This window comes from Archocentrus centrarchus, chromosome 11, assembly GCF_007364275.1.
Source record: "Archocentrus centrarchus isolate MPI-CPG fArcCen1 chromosome 11, fArcCen1, whole genome shotgun sequence".
In the NCBI taxonomy this organism is placed as follows: Eukaryota; Metazoa; Chordata; class Actinopteri; order Cichliformes; family Cichlidae; genus Archocentrus; species Archocentrus centrarchus.
The window spans coordinates 11,506,360-11,527,419 of record NC_044356.1 but is presented as its reverse complement, the minus strand read 5'-3'; the positions used below and the strand labels follow the sequence as shown (position 1 = coordinate 11,527,419).

The 21,060-nt window shown below is 44.5% G+C and overlaps 1 protein-coding gene across 1 annotated transcript in view; it reads right to left on the bottom strand.

The window, feature by feature from the left end:
* Positions 1-19,412, bottom strand: part of ext1b (exostosin glycosyltransferase 1b) — a 128,959-nt gene extending 109,547 nt beyond the window's left edge. Inside the window, 2 exon segments of the mRNA XM_030741259.1 lie at positions 17,589-17,646; positions 17,649-19,412. Coding sequence (XP_030597119.1) covers positions 17,589-17,646; positions 17,649-18,522 — 932 coding nt within the window. The 5' untranslated portion in view covers positions 18,523-19,412.
* Positions 19,413-21,060: the final 1,648 nt, after the last annotated feature.

The following is a 21,060-nucleotide window of genomic DNA, read 5'->3' as shown; positions in this document are numbered from 1 at the left end:
CCTCCTTTCCACTATCTCTCCTTCACCCAACTCTGTTTGGTGCGTCTCATTTTGCGCTCTATTGTTGGAAGGCACTGAGTTTACAGGGTTGCCGGCCGGCCTGAAAACATAAACGGGGGGTCGGCGTGGTCGCAGCCGAGCGTGACGGATACAATAACCCCTGCGGCGGAAGCACCCATGTGCTAAATTACTGCCACAAATGTTCTTCCATCGGGGCTGCGGCGGGCCCATCAGAGCCATTCAGCTATCTCAAGCACCAACTCGCTTTCTTTTTTCCGTTACATAATTGCGCCTTGACCAGGAGCATCCAACAAGCAGTGCTCCAGTTAAAGGTGGGATGAGGTTGATAGGAGCAGGAAAGAGGAGTGGAAGAGTTAGATTGGTAGTGTACCCAAAAAGGAAACAAAATTGCTTTGGTTTTCAGTTTGCTTGTGGCTGATGGCCTGCAAGCAAATACCAGTATATTGTAAGCATGGTGTCCCATATTCAGAGATGCAAGAGATGCATACTAAAACAACTCTATAAAAATCCAACAAAATGCACATCTTGCAAGCAATACAAGAAACTGTATAAAGGGCTTCAAAAAGAGCCTCTGATGAAGTTATAAAACGCTCAAATCTCCAGCATATGGGCTCATTTAAACAAAGTCTGATAGGCTGTATGGTTTGATTTATATGGGACTACAGAACAACGTCAAATGCAATCACCATGAATTAATCGGTGATGGGGGCCAGCTCCTGTTTATTTCCCTGCCCTCGATCACAGGATTTGGGTGAGAAAGTCCAACAAACAGTTAAGTCGTTTTGTTTACAAGAGCTGCGGCGCCTTCTCCTCTGGGATTTCACCTTCCTGCCAGCAGCCACAAACACCTATTGTCTGCGAAGACCATTCACTTTGCGCCTCCCATTCAGATCATCTCAAACCCAGCCATTCAATCTGTGGAGGAAGTGGAACCGCACCCCATATCGCATTGGCTGGAAAAGATATACGAGACAGATATCTTATAAACTCCTCACAAAAAAAAAAAATCTAATGATATGGCTTTCTGAGGCTGTGTGCTATTTTTAGATGGAATATTTGTGGCTCTTGTTATAAACTGCAATGACATGCAGCACAGAAGAGGAGGAGGAGGAAACACAACTCTGGCATAAAGAGTTTCAAAGTCCCAACATGACCATCTTAAAATGTGTCATAGTTCCCCCACAGAGTTTGGAGAATAAATCAGCGATACACCTTTTTCGAGCATCATGGGACATTTAAACTTTCTACTGCCATTCAACCTTTTAGAGCGTCTCACCTTGCCTGAAGTAAAGGTCACTGCTGCTACTTAAGAAATTATAACACATTCATGGAATACACCATCAGGCTTATTATGCTTTGGGGAAACAAGCAGTATGAGTGCATTAAACAACAATGGCTTCCTGATCAGTGAGTTGGGGGGTGATCGCTGACCATCTAACACCATCGGGTGTTTCCAGAGATGATAAAAAGAAATGTGTCAGCATCAATTTTAGCCATTTTTAATATGCATTTGATAAACTGAGAATAGTGTGGGCAAGCTCAGCACGCGGTCCCGGTGCACCAGCTCACCCGAGCGCCTGCACACATCAGCTGATGACACCATTCTGCACATCCTGTTACCAAATCATATATATAAGTAGGGTGACCAAAAAAATAAATAAAAGTGGGGCAACTTTTATTTGTGAGAGGCAACATGGGACATCTTAGCAATGCTGGTTAAGTGGGCTGAAATGTTCATATTCTTTCATAAACTCAAAAATAAAAATGCAGTAAACTGTGGAGGTTACCCGATTTGCCATTAGCATGTAAAGTAAACACAATAAGGATAAAGGGAAGCTGAAGGTTGTTTTTATGGTGACGTGCGATGCCACATCTGACCATTTCAGCAGTTTTTTTTAAACCATTTATGGCACGTGGATATCGTGTCAAGTCACACCATATTTTCCCTTGTGATCCCTCGTGTTTATCCGAAGAGACAAAAACTGTATTTCCCTGTATAAACTGCCATTTCCATCATATCCACCAAAATCTGCAAAGCTTGTGACTTTCTGCTGACTTCTTTCCCTAATGGGCATACCATTAGACAGCCTAACCTCCACTTGAATATAATAAAAAAGCCTTCCCTGCTTTCTTCACATGCATTAGGTAAAAGCCAGACTTTGGAAAAGTGCACCTCCTGCAGAGCCTGTCAAAATGTGGGACATTGTCTAGATATGTGGGACATGGGAACGAGGGATAAAAAGGCTGTACAGACGCACATAAAGAGGGACATCTGGCCACCCTACATATAAGGCACACTATTTAAGTTGCTTTAGCCTGCCTACAGTTGCTGTTGTGTCTGCACGGTGCTTTGCAACCCACCTCTGCCCGAATCCCTTTTAATAATATCATCCTCCGTATCATGTCTGTCATTACTGCTGCATGCCGATCTCTGCTCTGTGCTGAAGGGTCTTGCTGTTGCTTTATCTGCCTTGAGAAGTGGACTGAGGTCAGCGAGGTCCCAGAATAGATCCATACCACCAATTAGAAATTACTGCAGATGCCATTACAGTCTTCTTTTATAGTGGTCCTCACTGAAACATTGAAGTGGCTCTGCTTTTCCGACACTGAAACTAACATATGCGCACAGATGGACAGCAAGGCTGGCATTAACACAGAACATTGCCCTTTAATGCTCTTAGTGACCACAGATATATGCACTTTCTTACTGTCACGTTGCTTAAAAAAATGACGGCTGTGCTCCTGTTAGCTATTAACTGACCCATTAACATAATGTATTCTGATCCTAGTAGCTCATTTACCACGGATGAAACTTTCTGAAAAACAAAGCACATGCATAGGGCTCTCTAAAGAAGTGGGAAGTTCTTCACAACATCTTTAATATGATTTAATCTCTATTCCAAACTGACAGCATGTTTCAGATACAGTTAAAACAATCATTCACTTCCACACGCCTCAGTGACCAAACACGCCCGACCCTGTGAGCACAGTGTTCATGCAGGCTCACAGATCTGGGCTGTACTCTGTCAGTGCAGGCTGCACATCATCATGACAGTAAATAAGCATGAATTAGAAGGAAAGAGTTGTAAACACAACACACCTTAAAAACAGTCGTTGGTGGCCGCCTATACATGTTTCAGTCTCTAGCTTGGTACAATAGGCGGGCTTATTCGTTTGCAGGCCAGATTTCCACTCTCCACATCCATGTTTATTTTGCATGTATGCCCATGTGCATCCATCCGTGCAGTTGCACAATGATAAGGAGTGACAGCCTGACACATTATGGCCTTGATAAGGTTATGTTGGGTAATGTAATCTGACAATCTTTAACTATACAGCGCAGTTACTGCACTGCCAGAGTGACCTTAAGAAGAGGAAAAAATGCTTTCGGATTTGTTCGTGATATGATGAAAAGTTCGCAGGAAGAAAAGTGAAAAAACAGTAAATTTATAAGATGCACAAGTGGGTAAAAAAACTAAAGAAAAAAAAAAACAATACCCTGACTCCTCGTGAATTCAAACATTTACAATCTACTTAATTATCTGTTACATTTCCAACACTTTTACACACCACTGGAGTAATACACATCGCCCTGATGTGTTGGTACTTAGTCCACTGAATAGTAACTAAACCTTTCTGCTACTAAAAAGCAGAGATGCATGGATATTAAATGTGACCTGCTGATACTGATTTTTGGCAACTCTGTTTCTAAGAGCTATAACTGAAAGCATATACAAACAAAAGTCAACTTTTCTTTAATATCATTTTTATAAGAAAAAGCAATGATGGAACTTGCCAATTTCCTTCAAACTGCAGTAGGTTACAGGATCTTCTCTCACTAAAACAACTGAAAATAAAGTGCTCTGCTACAGGAAAGAGGTACAAATAATTCTGAGTTGCTGTGCGCTCACCTTTACCTGCTGACATATCTTACCTCAGCTAACAAAAGCAGGGACCACAGATTTATATAAGAAAACAAATGCTGGTTACATCATTTCCCAATGTATTTATAACTTCATTACATAACGGGACCTCCACCCTTTCCTTTTTTCACTCATCTCCATAATTTTCCCATAGCTCCTTCAATCCTTTGCTCATACCGAGGCTGCTGGCACGAGGCTGGCTCTGAGCTCTGGATAGCTTCGGGTTTATCCACTTTGCTTTTCTTATATTCTTTAAAATGTCCATTTTCAGCTGGGTGAGGGCGTGCCTGATTAGATTTATTGTTATGAACGTTTTTGTGGCGGCCCCTCCGCAATTTACATTGGTGAACTTTGTGTCGTCACTCACAGTGAGGATCTTCCGCAACTTGTTAGTGTGCGGCTGTGAGTGCGCATGTGACTAAATAAGCTTCGATCATGCAACAAAAGGTTAGTGTATGTGAAAGTGCAGCATACGAGTTAACAGCATAATATGCTGCCACCAAAGAGGCAGGTGATGTGGACAGCTTTGAAGTGATTAGCAGATAACATGGCTGGTGGATGCTAATCCCGCCATGGCTCTCTGATTAGCTTGGAAAGGTAATCCAAACTTGGCTCTGCTACTGCTCCATGAGCCCGTAATGAACGGATAAAACAGTGGGTAGTTATGACCGTAGTACAGCAGAGGATGAGGCATCGATATCGTCTCCATTTTATTCACTCCATTCTGCAGCTTTATATAGCAAACAGACATGGAAAATGTTAAATGTCTTGTCAGTAAGTTTTCACCAAATTATTATTATTCTGTCACTGACAAAGCAAGATAAATGCTATGTGAAAAAAATTAAATTTTAACTGAAAAATGTTGTCAAGGACCTGTGTTTTAGTTTGTAATTTGAAAAAAAAAAAAGAGTCACATAACTTAGTGAAGTGGCCAAATGAGAAGGTGTGGAAGCTTCTTTTTTACAGTGTGGGCAAGCCTCAAACCTCCACAAACATGTCACAAAGATGATTGCAGCCTTTTCTCTTGTGTGTCCAGCGACCTGCTGAAGAGCAGGGACTCTGATCACTGGTGCTCAAATCTATGTTAACTGTACAGAGGAGCAAGAGCCCGTGCATGCTAGATGATTTATGAGTTTCATGGCCTGCTTCATGGTAATACTGAAAATGTGCAACAGCCTTGAGACGCCTGGCAACCACCAAATGCTAGGGAAAAATGAGTATTCCCAGACCAGTTGCGAGTGGTTTCCAGCAGTAGCTGGCAAATGGCTGCAGGAGATTGCTGGCTGTTGCTAGGTGAAATTGGTCGCAAAGAGGTGCCCGGCGTCTCACCAAAAACCACCCACAGTTTGCATGGAAGACGCCTAGCAACTGGAGGCTGCCATGGGGGGGGGGGGTCACCGAGTGGTCTCTGTGACTGAGGACTTACACAGCGGGACGCGTCTCAACAGCTCATATCACTAACAATCAAACCGAGAAGAAACTGAAGATGTGTCAGCATTCCTCATAAAGTTCACACTGTGGGTTTATAATCAGAAAAATGGCTTTTACAGCTCGTTGTGTAGCGATCCTCATGTGTTTAGCGATGCATAAAATGAGGAATGCACTGCAGGTCTGGTAGGGACGATGACGCTAAAGCAAACCTAGGAAAGACAGAGCTCTTAGATCTACTTGCCTCTGCCATCCCAATAGATACGACAGCTGGGAAATGCAAAGCAATGCGTCTGTTTTTTGGGAGATGTAGCCTGTCTGTTCCCGTTCCCGAAAACCTCCCCTGAGCCGTCCTCTAAAAAGTTTATCAGCATCCAGCGATGTTGCCGGCTTTGAGGCTCATTTGGTCTCACTTCATACTCCAAATTAAATGCAATTTATTCAATAATGAATCTCCATGTGGACTTAACTTAAATTCACTCAACATTCTTCAATCGCCCTCAATAAATAAATAAATAAGAAAAATAAAAATAAAACAGGCCTTTCAGGTCACTCTCTGATCCTGGATGACATTCAAATGGAATTTCTCCACGTCAAAAGAGCGAGTACAAGAAGTCAGAGTCCCCCATGCAGCTTAGTGAAAATATTTGTGAAATCCGGAGGCTGCCCATACCCTTCAGAAGATGAGGAGGAGGTTGGGCTGTACTGTGTAACTGCATGGGTATGTGCAGACATGCTAGTTAATATGGAGACCAAAAAAAAAAAATACATGAATAAAAACTCTTTTTGCTGATACATTATTCATGTTTGTAGCTTCTGGGGGTTCCACATGAGTGGCCACAGTTAGAGTTAGCACCGGGTTTCAGCCAAACAAGATGCTGCTGAGTATGTGGGAGGGTGGGAGTGGTGTGTGTTTGTGTGTGCGTGCGGACAGGGATGGAAGAGGCCGGGCGGGAAGTTTGCCTGAAGGCTTAAAAGGAGAACATTCACCAAGGAAAGCAGGGAGGAAAAAAAAAAATGGGAATGGAAGAACACACTACTGAATCAGCACTACTTTGCTAAAGGGAACATGCGCACAGGCCTAGAAGCATGCATGGCCATGCACATATGCAAATGCAGATGCACAATTTAACACACACAAAAAGCTCTGCGGTGTAAATGTAACACATACTCGTCTGGATTTCTGTCTGTCCCCTCGTGGGCTACAGTGCAAACACTTCACAGAGAGGTGAGCAATCCTCAGCAGTCTGGGCCACATGATAAACATAAACAGGTATATTCAGACTTTACTAGCTTGTGCTTTCCTTAAGCGCCGGAAAACTCAGTGATCCCAGTTGTATATGCGTGTATTTATAGTCAGCTATGTAGCTATGGGCAAATACTCCGAAGTCACCAGATACTCCACAAACTCCTGACTGGGCCCTCTAGCTAATACATGTGCTTTCTTTTTTACACAAGACACACACAGGACCTCAGAATTTGGCCTATCAAAAAACACTTGTCACACAAGAGGCGCTGCCTGCCACCGATTAGACGTGAGCCAAAGTTCTGGCATCTACGGATGCGTTTGAAATGCACCTCACTTTTCATACAAACACACAGATTATGTGATGAGACCAACGAGCGTTTTGAACTCTGAGCTCACATCAAAACATTTAGATCATTCGGCCAAATTCAAATTGGCATTTTGGAAGGGGGTTTGAGGGTGGGGGTGGGGGGATGCTATAATTAATCAAATCTACTTGTCAGATGGTCAAATAGCTTCCGAAAACCCCGCTCCCCTTCAAGATGATGGATCGAGGCAGCATTGTGTCCAGCTATTTCTGTAACTTTCCACAACTGATGATGTGAAATGCACCGCCTTTACTGTGAGTCCACACTGCGGGAACCAAACGACAACAACAACAACAAAAAAATGACAGCAGAACTCACATTTAGGATGTTTTTTAGTTCCCACTTCAAGGCAGGCACCCTGTCAGCGAAAGAGGATCGCTTAGTTAACAGTAAGTGTTAACCAAAGTTTAATTTGGACCTCTGCATTGAAGTGGCCGACACCGTTGCCAGCATTTATACCTCTACAGGGCGCGCCGACATGACGTGTAGTTACATTTCTGGAGAGGTGAATGTCAGGTTACGGCGTAGGGTTTCAGGAGGGTGTGAGTTTACCCATGGCATAAATCTACTAAAAGGGTGAATGGGCCATGCATTAGTGTGTATGTTGATTTGTTGAACACATAACACACATGCAACACTGCTAAGGTGTTCGCCATGTATACAGTAGCTCTGAAAGATTGCCTTAAAAAAAAAAAAAAGGAACAAAACACTAATGGGCACATGTCTGTGTAGATTCTCAGTCATCCAGGTCATAGTAGTCTCTGGAGCTTGAAAAAGGCGACTGGGCACATGTGTTCACGCACATGATCAATAGAGGGTCATAACCACCTCCAGGGGACTACGCCCACAGGGGTTTAAATACCTGGGTCTCTCCACCTTTTGGTTGAGAACTGAAGAAGCCTTTCGGATGAGAGGTGAAACGTCTTCAAGAAACAAAAAGAAGTCCAGTCGCCTTTTTCAAGCTCCAGAGACTAATGGGCACACTAAGAAGTTCAGGCGTTATTGAGCTTATATGTCACAGAGGAATTGTGGGAAGTCAGAAAGAGACTGTTTTTAGACCATTCATATCACTGCATACTTAAGCAGGCAAAGATGGATAAGCCTAAAGCGACCAAAAGCATGCATGAACACATCTACACATGCAGCCACTCAATATATGTAATATGAACCCAACCATATGCATGTGGAGTACATCTGTCTCTTAAACTCGTTCCTTTAAAAATCTCATATTTGTAGGTGTGCACAGCAGAGGTTATTTGGTGCAGGAAATCTTAAACTGATGGCCACTCAACAGAATCTAGCAGTGGGTATTTAAGTCAAGTGCATCTCACCTCAGGCTGATACTTGATACTGCTGTTCAAATCATGTTCCCTGATTTTTTTCCACTCAGAACTAACTGGCCCATTTATCACAAGTTTTTGCTGCAGCCGTCCACATTCCCATCTTATTACAGGAGCCAAGTGTTGCATAAGCTGAAGGATCCATACCTCATCCCTCTCTCTCCGCTCACCACTCTCACTTCAGATAAAGGCAGCGAACAACCTAAAAAAAAAAAAACACGCTTTGAGAACAAAGTGCTGCCGTGTCCCAACTTTCAGGGGAAATAAGCACTTCAGTTCGCTCCCACAAGGAAAATGCACCTCGTCGAGCTGCTAAGCAAAGCAGGATGCTCTGCCATGCACCTTCTTACTTTTTCCCCACCTCATCTTTCTTATTTCCTCTTTTTCCCTTTCACCCTCAGTGGCTCACATTCAACAGAGTCACTGGCTTTACCCACTTTACTTCCCTGTCCTTCACAGGTGTTTTTTTTTTTTTTTTCTGTCTGCTTATATGGAAAAGATGCGGTTGGATAGGCACCACCAGTCATGACGCAGCAGGGCAAAAATGAAGCCACTGAAAAAGAAAAACCATCCTACAGCTCGGCAATACAGCCACCGAGAGAGAGTAGAGGATAAAGCAGCAAGAACCTGGATGAGACACTAACTGGATCTGCAGACTACCTTCAGCTCAACCTGTGGAAAAATTTCCCCAAACCACTGATTATTTGTGAAGTGGCAAAACATGTTGGTATAAGAGGCCCAAGTCATAAGAACTAATCCATTTTCATTACTTTTCACACGTATTCAGACTCGAATATTGTGCATGTGGGCTTGTTAGGCTGTGGGAGTGTGAGACAGAAGAAATGACTGCATAACAGGGGAAGGAGAAGAAAGAAATCGCAGCGAATGCAAGTGGGTGTTAATTTGAAATATCCAGCATTACCACCAGCAGCTGCACTTTGTCCTACATTTCCTCTCAAAGACAAGCATGCACTCCTTTACTTGATCTGAAAAGGAGGTCCTATCAAGCTCCTGAACAAACACCACACAACAGCACCAGCAAACACACTGCCAGGGAAACTGGGAGAAACAGTGATAAACCAACATAATTCCTTCCTTCCTCTCGGTCAATCACACACCCACGCTCTGGGCATACTGGGACTCTCCTTGGTGAGACCAGATGCCTTCTTTCCTTGTAACCATATCCTCTCATCCTCCACAGCCACCTCCTCCTCCTTGTTAGATTTGGCTAAGCCATTGATCCGTGAAGTGTTGTGAAATCTGCCAAAACAGAGCCTGGTTGTCGATGGCTGGGGCCGTGTGAGCAGCCACTATTGGCGGTTGTTGCGCAGGATTTAAAACCAAAAGGAAAGAGATGCAGAGAGGAGGAGGAGGAGGAGGAGAGGCCACAACGGTAGAAGAGTTGATGGAGAGTGGTGAAAATGAGAGAGTAAAAGGGGAGGCTCAGGTATCAACGAGGCCCAAGAGTTCCCTCTGGAAAGAGAGCAAACTTCAGCACAATGGAACCCCTTTGGGGAAGCCCCAACTTTTACACCCCGAGAGTGGAAGTCATAAAGCAAGATGAACCAAACGGGGGACAAGAGCCCTTCCATCAGCCTGCCAGGCAGCCCGATCTGCTCCAACAAAACCCTCTTTCTCTCCTTGAAGCCTTGGCCCCTTAAACACTGAGCCATGCACACATTCTTCAGTGACATAATGCTTTTTTAAGCTATTGCCCTCTTAAACTCCCCCCGCTCCAACATCACCACCACCTCCTCCACCTCCACCTCTTTGCTCTTACTCAGATTTCCTCCTTCTGCCATTACTATTTGAATATGAATACCAGCAGAGGGGTTAAGTGTTTGTTTTCGCTCTTGTGGCAGCGAGAAGCGAAGGAAGGACGCCAATGCGCAAGTTGACGTCAAACAATCTGCTGTCCCATTGATGTGCTGTCAGTAGGTGTTTGCCGAACAGCCTCTCAGGGTCATAAAAGCTGCCGTTCTGTGAGGCCATGAAAACTAGCTAAAACCCCACCTCCTCCCCTTTCCCCAGCAGAGTTGCTGCAGTGTCCCAAGGGAGACACGGAGCTCCCAGGAGGGGAAATCCCCAGCAAATATTGATGGTCTGTGGTCTAATCATTGAGTTTTTTTCTGGAAATGTTCACATTTCTACCATGAATTCTGTCTGAGTGTGTCTAAAGTAATAGATACAGATCATAGTTTCTGCCCGCTGCCCCTAATTCATGAGATGATGGTGGTCAGGTGATCCACAGCAATTTAATGAGTCACACCACCTAAACAAAAGGACAACAAGAAAGTGGTAGGTGTAGATGAAGTGCTGTCAGACGTACTCGGTGAATAATAGATATTCATGGGTTAAAAAATTGCCCTGTCTCAGCATGCCCCCACGCTACACAGAGAAAGCCGAGATGTGAGAATTTTTTCTAAAAACGTAGTTGAAAAAAAATTGCATGTCAGAACTCAGTCTCCGTTGCACTAGCCAAACGTGTAGACAGCAGCCATATCTTCCTTTCATCCCTTCACAGCAGCGAATTTAATGAGAAGCCTATCACACGTCTGTCCTGATCATCGCTTTTTGCCTCAGCCAGTCACATACCTGTCTACTTTAATTGAGTTCACGGGGATCCAATCAGCTTCTTTCTTTTGCACTTCTTCCCTTTCTGTTCTGCGCTGTCAGAGGCTCCCCACAGACGTGCAGCTTACTCACTTACCTGTCTGCCTGCCTGCAAACTTTTTACATCACCGTGTGGGCACTAGTTAAGGATGAGCATGCTTCAATAGTGACAGGGGGGAAAAAAAAGAGAAAGAAAATAGGGAGATAACTTTTATCACTGCACGGGTGCCACTTATTAATTCATTCCTCTTAAACACTTCCTGACAGTCCTGGGAAGGGAGGGCATTTTGATGCCTTGTTATTTCTCACTCTTTCAATTACAGTTACCACAAGCACAACAAGCCCTTGGACCTTTTTCTTTCCTCCAGAGTGGAAGTGAGCAGTTTTTAATAGAGAAAATGACGCCAGGGGCCGGCCCACTGCTGTGCTAATTCTCCCATCGATTTTCATTTCGGGGGGAACCCTCCCAGCTGATCAATCTCTCTCCACCACCTAGCCAGCTGCTGGCCTGGAAGGGGGTGCAGGACGGTGCACTTGGCCTCACTGTCTGATTCAATGTGTGTGTGTGTGTGTGCCGAGTTCATGTCCATCCTCCCCCAATTCTTTCCCTCACTTGCTTCCCACCCTTCCACCCCTGCCACCTCCTCTGAGGCCAGGGGCGGCTTGGCTGCCCTGATAATCCCTCAGTGAATGTGGGTCAGTGAGTGGGGCTTTGCCTTCGTCACTGAGCAAGGGGACAGACAGCAGGGTCGTGACCCCAGCCATCCTGTGTGCACTAGCAAATACACACGCTTGTGTTCACACACCCACGGATCAAGACAAAGACCCCAAGAGGGATGTGCGCGCACACACTGGCACGAAGAGAGGAGCAGACGCACACCAGCAAAACTGCACCGACAAAAGCAAGTCGAATTTGAAAGAAGTGAAAGGAGAGAAGTAAAAATCAAACAATTGGATGATTAATTGAGCAGAATGACCTGAAATCAACTGGTAACGTGTTTGATGAGCAGTGAACTAAAATTTTAGTAAAGATTTTTAATCAGAAAGATCGGTAATTCACCCCTTTCATCTTGTCAGATATCTTCTAGTTTTATTAGTCTGCCATGATTAAATAGTTTGGGGTTTTTTGGATTATTGACTGGACAAAACTACATTTGAAAATGTTGCTTCAGGCACTGGAAACTTGAGATCAGTAACTGGTTGATTAAAGGACGATCATTAGCTGCAGCCCTGGATAGCATATTAAAAAAACCTGGTCAACTGATAAAACAGGCTTGTAATCTTTGACGGGGGAGCTTCAAAATTTCTACTGGTTTTCAAGAAGTGCTTCATAACAAAATGTTAGGATTCGCCGATTTCCTCTGTTTCAAATTTATATCTTTACATTTACGACCGTTTGTTGCAAAGAAAACATAACTTGGAAAGTTTGGAAAGGCTTTTCTTTTTTAAATTAAAGTTGTTAAAGCTAAAAATCTGAAAAATAAATAAATGAGAAGAACTCAACAGCTGAGAGAAAGGCAGGAAGAGGAGGGGATTTAAGAGGGATAGACAACCTGATAAGATAAAAACAACAAACAGAGGTATTATGTAGTTATAGGTTTAAATATGTCTCGTACACACATGCACACACAAAAATATCAAAGAGTCCCAATTAAGCTGCACCACATTCAGACTAATTATTCTCCACATCATTAACATTCCCATCACGAGCCGGGCACTTTATCTAAGAGAGAGCAGGCAATCATGAAATATTCATGATTTATTAATCTGACTACAGAAAAACAAACAATGGCAACCCGGGGAGTATGACACCCTCTCCTGCCAAACACTGAGGTAGCAACATGACTGTGTTTGCTATTCGCTTCGCTCTCCAACGGGAGGCCGCTATCAGGCGCCGCCGAGCTGACATTCAGGTGAATGTCATTATTCCCACTCAGAATTTTTGTTTTCTTTTTTAAACCTATGTTTAACTGAGATAAGGTGGTAAGAAAGTGTTGCTGCTTTTCTTCACTTGGCCCAGATCAGCTACTGTCTCTCATTCTGTGGCGCTCTGTCAACAATGTGTCAGCTGCCACGTTGTTAAAAAAGAAAAAAAAAAAAAAAAATGGGGAAAAAAAAAATCCTATGGAAATGAAAATGTGGCGGGGAGACAAATCACATCATTGCTTCAGTGTTGCTCCAAGACAGAAGGGGTGGGGGGGGTGAGAAAAGTAAAGATAACCAGAGCAAAGGAGGGAAGGTAAGGGAAAGCAAAACAGAGACAAGAGACAAGAGGAAGAGGGGGCCAACGGCTGGCCTCTCTCCCCGTCTCTCCCTCTCAGCCTCTCATGCTTCTGAGATAATTTTCTCAAGTGGGAAAAATTTCTGCTGATGACACAGTTGTGAAAATGAAAATGCCACAGTGTCTGGTTGATGTTACTGTCATTGACTCCAAATGGGAAAAATCCCACTACATGCGCAATTTTCTGGACTCTCCATTTCTTTCATTCCAACCTACACCGCGCATTATTATCACTCAATATCACACCCACTTGCTCATCTTCTTCTCCTTCCGCCGTTTCGAGCGCGGGCATTTGCAAACACAGACACATTTTCTGTAGCTCCTCTTGACATTCTCATTCTCTAAATCTTTCCCTCCGCTCCTCTCCGCTGCCCTCCCTCTCTCGTTCGGTTTTCAAGTCCCCTGCGTGACCTTGAGCGGCAGCTGCCAGTGAAGTAGCTAAAGTACAAAGTCAATACGAGTCAACAAAGCTGGTTAAGTATTAAATTGGGGGGCGGGGGGGCAATGATGACACTGCTGTTAGCCAGAGAAAGGCTTAACAAAGAGCTAAAAAAAAAAATAAATGCAGAGTCAGACTTTAATGGAACACTCAATGATAATGATGCACTTTCAGCACTTCACTTGTGACATTAGATGAGATTGTACTTTTGATTTCTGCAGGATAATCCGCTCGATAGTGGGATGGACAGCAATTACAGTACTTGATTCATTGCTTGCCAACATAAAACTATGCATGCTATTATATAGAGACAAATGCAAAAGTGTAAGGTACGTCAAAATGACTGCGCCACACCCCCCCAAATTTAGTTTGTCACATAACACATTTTGTAAAAGCTCACAACTGAAAGAGAAAGCATTGGCCATAACGAGTGCTTTCCCATTTAAAAAGGAACGGGAATTTTATTTTGCGCTCCTCAAGTTATGAAGAAAAAAAAATTGCCAGTTCCAAATATTCCTCTATAAAGCAAAGCATTACTGCAGAATTCCACCTAACGTCAAATTTTTCCAATTGCGAAGCCATAATAGCCTTTCACTGTCCTTTCCCAGGATTATTGTCAGCGGCCCTGAAAACTCAGTGGATAATGTAGCAGTGAATGGGCCCTTTCATCAGCGCTTGGCCATGGAAGTGGACCAGAGTGACTCCAATTGAAAGCTGTTGCGGCTAAGAAAATCAATTGAATAAATGTGTGAAGCACGGCGCGTTTGTGTCTGTGTGTGGTGAGTGTATGGTGAGGGTGGGTGGATGGGTGGGTGGGAGCCAGTTTAGGTGCTTATATACCGGCTTCCAGTCTGCCCTCCTGCTGCATTCCTTTGTAGAGCAGCATTCCTCTGGAAGGCCTCAAGGTCAAAGGTCACTGGGGGGGGGGGGGGGGGGGCGCAGCATCAACTACAGCAGTGATGAATTTACTCGTCAGGAAAAAGTGAAAAGTTAAGGCGGCAAGAATAAACACTGTCTGCCCAAATATTGTGCATTTAAGAGTCATTTAAAGCCATTCATTGCATCCTTCAATAGCAACAGTGTAACAGCGCCTCTGTAACACAAAACATGTGAGATTAGTTTGCAGAGTGAAGCTATGAGTGGCCATATGCCAGTTTATTCTACACAGCTCGTGTATAACATTCACTTTTACGTTGTAAATATCGCAGAACTCCACTGGTCCTTTTTGTAACTTGCTTGTTTACAACTTTCTGTCTCTCACTCACACACTCTCACACACACACACACACACACACACACACACACACACACACACACACACACACACACACACACACACACACACAGAGGGAGAGAGAGAGGCGAGGGATTGGCTGACTTAGAATCAACAGTAACCTCGCTTTGTCCATTAATTAAATATGAATATCCAGTTTCACCAGCTAGTACTTCTGCAAGAGCAGCAATATCTAATCACGTAGTCAACTAGTCTTGCACACCCTTAACAGCAGGTGTGTTAGGATGGATGTGCATTGATTGCAGCCATCTAGACACACATCCTTTCCTCTCTGCGCTCATTGAAATAGCATCCAGGTACACGCGTGCACTGTGCAGCCACTCAGTCTGCTTTGGCAGCGATCGCTGTTCATCTGCTACCAGCTGCTCTGACACACGCGTGCATTCCTGAGTCTGCACCGTAGCGTCCCCGCGAGGCATCGCCTGTCCGCCCTCAGCCTCCGGAGCACCGGCAAACACCAGCAGGCCAGCTGCATATAGATCCATTTACCTTGGAGAGCTACGTCAGGGTTTTTGCAAAGCTTGGCTTCGAACCCAAAGGGCTTTAAATTTGATTAAGCGGAAGGCATCAGTTTAATTAAATTTAAACAGGTTGCTAAGTCACAGCATGAGCAAATGTTTTAAATTTATGTGTTGCACAAATGTTAGAGGCAACTCAAAATCTGAGAATTTCAATAACCTGTGGGGGAAAAAAAAAAAAAAAAAAAACACACACACAAAAAGTTAAATCTGCTTCAGAAAGAAGACTAAAGTCACAGAGATGTACAGACTGACATCCAAAAGCCAACTGCACTGTAAAAGTGCTGTGTAAAAAATGTGATTGGATTTATTGAGTTTTAGTGGGAACAGAAATCAAATCCAGCATTGCAGCTGGAAATGAAATGACTGAGATGTAGCAGTATTGATCAAAATTAACTCAACTGTGAAACACGCTGTGGCAGAAAGAATTGGCCAGTGAAGACTCAGGTTTCCCTGAATCACTGCCATCAAGCTGGATCAATCATCCAATTATGGTACTGAGATGTTCCAGAGACAAAGCTACCTTTGGGAAAACAAAGCCTGATCTTTTAGGAAACAGAACCATGAGTTGAGCAGAGGGAGGCGGTCCAGAGACGACTGGAATGTCAGATAATGGATGGCATATCTCTCCAGGTGACACTGAGCCCAAGGCATCCAGGGAGATGGAGAGGGAGAGAATGTTGGAAGGAGAAGGGAAAAGGGATGATGAATGGATGGACAAGTGCATGCTTGAGAAGTTTTGTTAGAGCTCCCCTTTTTTTTTGCATTACCAAAAAAATCTGTTTAGAGGTTACTGAGTTCATTTCAAGGAAAGTCACTTCACCTCTCAATGAAGCACGTGTTCAGTTAAAAAAAAAAAAAAGTACTATATTTCCCTGCAACTTCTTCCTCTCTGTCTTTCTGATTAATTGAAAGGAAATGTGTCTATATTAACTTTCTATACACTGCCCATCTGTCCTTTCCCTTATCCCTGATGCCAGGTACGCACATACACACCCACTAGGAGCAGTGCAGACAACTGCTGTTACTACTTGCCTGGAGTTTACCAGCCTTCTCTGCAAATGCTAGAATCTACAGGTTGATAAATGCAAATCAAGCCGATGTCACTCACATACAAGTGAACCTGAGAGTCGAGTTCGCTGCTTAATCCAACCATGTGAATCTGAGAAAACACTGCCCTCTACATTAAAACATACCAAGCATTCAAGTACAGCTGTTGATCCCAAGGGGGAATCATTAATTACCACCTTGACAAAAGTGAGACCTTCAAAATTAGAGGTAATCAGCTGTCCCTGGGGGCTAAAGGGAAACCATGCCACTAACTCCTTGAAATTAATGTGGAAATTAACTCATTTTATTCGCATTCAGTTGCTTTCATAATTCAGCTGAACATGTTACACACCACAGTCATTATACTCCAGTGCTCAAGTGTAGGAAGTATCATTTTGTCATGACAGGGGCATTTTAGTACTACTTTCAGAGCCCAAAATTCCCATGGTCAACTTTCACTTAATTTGCACTAAGTACAGGGTGCAAATCAAACATGCCCATGCATATCCTGCAGCTGGGAGCTGGTAGTGGTGGTGGTGGTGGAGATGGGATCCTTTCATAGGAAGTGAAGGAGTGAGGGGAGGGCAGAAGATGTCCAGGTAACTAAACAGTCTGGGCAAAGCAGTTATGTTGTGAGAAATAAACTATGGCCTGCAGCTGGGGGCGGGTAGTGGTGGTGGTTACTGACAGTTAACAGTTAACCATAAATGGTTTGTAGATCTCTAAATTTAATCAATATTATAGTTCCAATTTTAAAAGGCAATGAGTTATATTTCACACAAGAATGGGCACGCAAACCGATTGTTGCTGATCAATGTCTAATTTTCTATTTTCAGTTATGAAGGACACCGTATGAGTTCATTCTGCAAGCACACACAGGAGTAAATGCATACACGCTGTGGCACAGCGTGAGAACTGAATGACCCGCGCCTGCTGCGCTGTTTGGATATGATGACAGCGCAAAAAATGTAAGAAGATGATTAAAATAATACCCCCCCCCCCCCCCCCCCCCACACACACACACACACACACACACACAACCACCTTTTTTCCCTGCTCCAACTTACTTGTCATACTCTGCGTTGTCTTTGTCACAACGCGCGTCTTTGTGCTTCTGCCAGTCTTGCCATGCTTGCAGGTGGTGAGCAGCACCACGTCCTCTGCGTTGTTAACGTGATATAAGGCATTCCTTGTGTCCGAGCCGATGCCGGTCAGGTAGCGCTTCCCCTTGAACACCAGCATGTATTTTCTAAAAGGTGGGATGGAGTTGTACTTGAGGTACCCCCTCTCCCCGCCGGTCCTCGGGTGCTCCTTGGAGAAGAGGGGGATAGACACGTCAAAGTTGGGCCTGAAGTTCTCGGTGCTGATGCTGGCTTTGGCCAGCATGGCTTGACCGATGTCAAAGCCCAAATCTTCCGTATAGTCCGGCCACGTCCCCGAGTACAAGTTAAATATAAGGTGGTTCCTGCCGTCGTTCCACAGGGGTAGGTTCTGGACCTTGGTCTTCAGGTTGTGGACGTATTGCGGGGACAGCTGGTCCCGGTCCAGAGTGTCCAAACTTAGAACGAACAGACATGCCTGTCCAGGGTCTGAGGTGTAAAATCTGGACCCCTCGATGGTCGATAAAATATTCTGGTAACTCTCTGAGATCTTCTCCCCCTTCTGCTGGGGGTAAACATAAACTTTGAATCCGTTCTTTCGACACAGAGAAAAATCAAAGCATGAATCCATGCGACACCGTTTGCCTTTGTAAACACATGCGTTGATGTCCCTCTTCTGGCTCGGAGATATGTGCAGGTTGTACTCCTCGGTGTCCGTCTGATCCCAGGGCAGGAAAGGATGTAAAGGGTCCGAAAAGTGAGGCCAGGGCTGCTCGGGCCGGTGCCCATTTCTGCTGCGGTTCCTGCTCGCCGCTGGAAGTTGAATCACTCCGAGGTAGAAGAGAAGCAATAGACACGCACCGGCGAAGAGCAGGATCAGGTAGCGTTTTTTGGCCTGCATGTGTCCTGGAAACAAGGGCGAGTGTTCAGGAATAAGAAATGTAAGTGGCCCGAAGTTAGGCTCTCACTAACCCCGACTACACCGCTCCATCCTCCGGCAGCCTCCAAGGATCCCCAACCCCCCTTCTGCGTATTCGGTTCCCAAATCCAGCAATTGATCCAGTGCATGTGGGCGATTTTAAAAGTCTTGTCCCTTTCTCCCTCTTCTGTAGAGTTTCACCATATCGCACAACGCCTAACAGCTGGGCTCTGGTGCACCTACAAAGATCAGTGCTCTCCGGACCCTCTCGGACACAATCATATGCTGCGACTCTTTTCTTCTGCACTTCTTCTCACCCTCATTCAGCCTGGCTGTAAGGAGGCTATTCAAATGGAAAACTGTCAGACAGCCGCCTGGGAACTCTGTCTTCCCGGATAAACAGCGGCAGGGGTCCCCGAGGCTCTCCCAGACGTAAAGGTACAGCCCGGTCTGGATGATAAAGTCGGCAACACGCTGACCGGGTAGTGTAAACCACGTCGGTGCGTCCACCACGCGCGTATCCAAATGCCTCGGGCAGTATTCGTCCTATCCCCCCCCTCTTCTTTTATCGCTCCACGGTCCCGTGCGGAGAAAAGCGAAAAACCGGGACGCGTCGTAGCGCAGGAGCAAGCTCAGCGGCACAACTGTAACCTGACGAATCCCTGCATTTCTCTTATTTATTACAACCTCCCCACATACCCACGTACGCGCTGATATAAAATAAAACCTCATCGGCGAAAGCCGCGCAGCAGGCGAAGTTATCCGGAAGACACAGGGGTAAGAAACGGTGACCTCAGACTGGGTAAATAGCTGAGAAAATGTTCAGAAAGACGGGATTCCTTGATCCTAGTGTCCAATTACCGAGTGCTCAGTTGTTCCGATTGTTAGTCGCTAACATTCCAATCCCGACACGACGGCAGCCGACGAGACGCCGCTGATTGGTCCGTCTGTGGGAACGGAAGAGGCGGGACTAGCGGAATGCACCCATTCATAACCGGAGTCCTCCGCGTGTGCAAATTATCTAATTGTAAGCCTATATGGAAACTGGAGTTCTGCCAGAGAGCAAAGCACCATCAGTTAAAAAAGATTGACTCTGAGAAGCGGACTGGTTCGCTGAAATCACGGAGAAGGACTTGTGCCCTTTGCAGCTGCATCAAGCATTTTGCAGGAGAACAGTTTTCTCTTTGGATTCTTCACAGTTTACTTGTTTGTTTGATTTAAATCGTCTTTTTTTTCATTTCATAAAGCACAATCTAAGTATTTGCGTTTTATGCACAGTGTTCTCTGTGTATTTACCCGCCCTATCCATTCATTATTCCTTTAACCTGAATGTGTCCACTTTGATCTTGTATCATCAATACTGAAACAAAGACTGAAGGGAAAACCTCGCAGACACGCATGAAAGGCACAGTGTCTTTTACATTCATTTTTTTCTATGCTACCCACCCCCCCCCCCCCCCCCCCCCCCCAACCATAATCACTTCCTTCAATACAACATACAGTATCACTTCTTATTTCTGCTTTATTAATTCCGGTTTTCTGCAGCTTTAGAAGCAGACAAAAAGAAGAAAAGGGTTTTTCTGTGTGTCTGCTTGTGTGTGTGTGTGTGTTTGTGTGCATCAAGGCTGCTTACTAATAGTCAACTAAACTAGTTACTGAGGTTTTGCTTGTACAGAGAACCTCTCAACAAGAAGTGGCCACATTTAATCAGTCACTCACAAATAGACCTGACTGTGTTCACAGCTGGTTTTATAGTAATTTGCTTATGCTGGGTAGGAACTCCAAAGTGTAGGGTCATTATGGAGGGCAAAGACCCCAAGAACATGAATGCAACCTCTGCAGGCAAATATTTGTCTGGCGTTCATCAACCTCAAACACTGACCTTTGCCAGTGCTGTTAACAGGCTGCTGGTTTTGTGCATGGCTTTTTAAAGGCTTGTTATTCAAAATTTGTGTTTCTCACAGTCTTAGTAATGTTAAAAAAAAACTCAACATATTTGTATTTAAATAAATAAATTAATATCATACATGTTCAGCAAATAGCCTACTAATTATCTGGAGATCTATGGCTGTAAACAAACAAGCCATGCTGCAGTCACATTGTGTTGTGTCTCAACCACCAGACCACCAGGACAGCATATCCAAGGCATTTATTTGCTTAACCATTAACTCTATTAACTTGATGCATGGTCTATTGTTAGACAGGTTTTCACGGAAAACCCCAAATCACCTACCCACAGTCCTGACTGTGCAAAGAAAAGGAAAATCCACTCAAGTAAGATAAGCCCCTTGTAATTTGCCTGTAACATGTTGTAACACCGATAGCACCCAGGCCTCAACATCTGCTCAAATGAATGATACCATTGTTCATTTGTACCAAGGCGTTAAATGAGAAGAAGTTGCTGGAAGTCGACCTCGGGCCAAAGTTTTCTCGCATCCACTAACAAACCAAAGTGACACAGCAGAGGCGACCCGCTTGACAGGGAAATTAATAGCGGAGGAGTGGTTCTCGCTGAGTGTC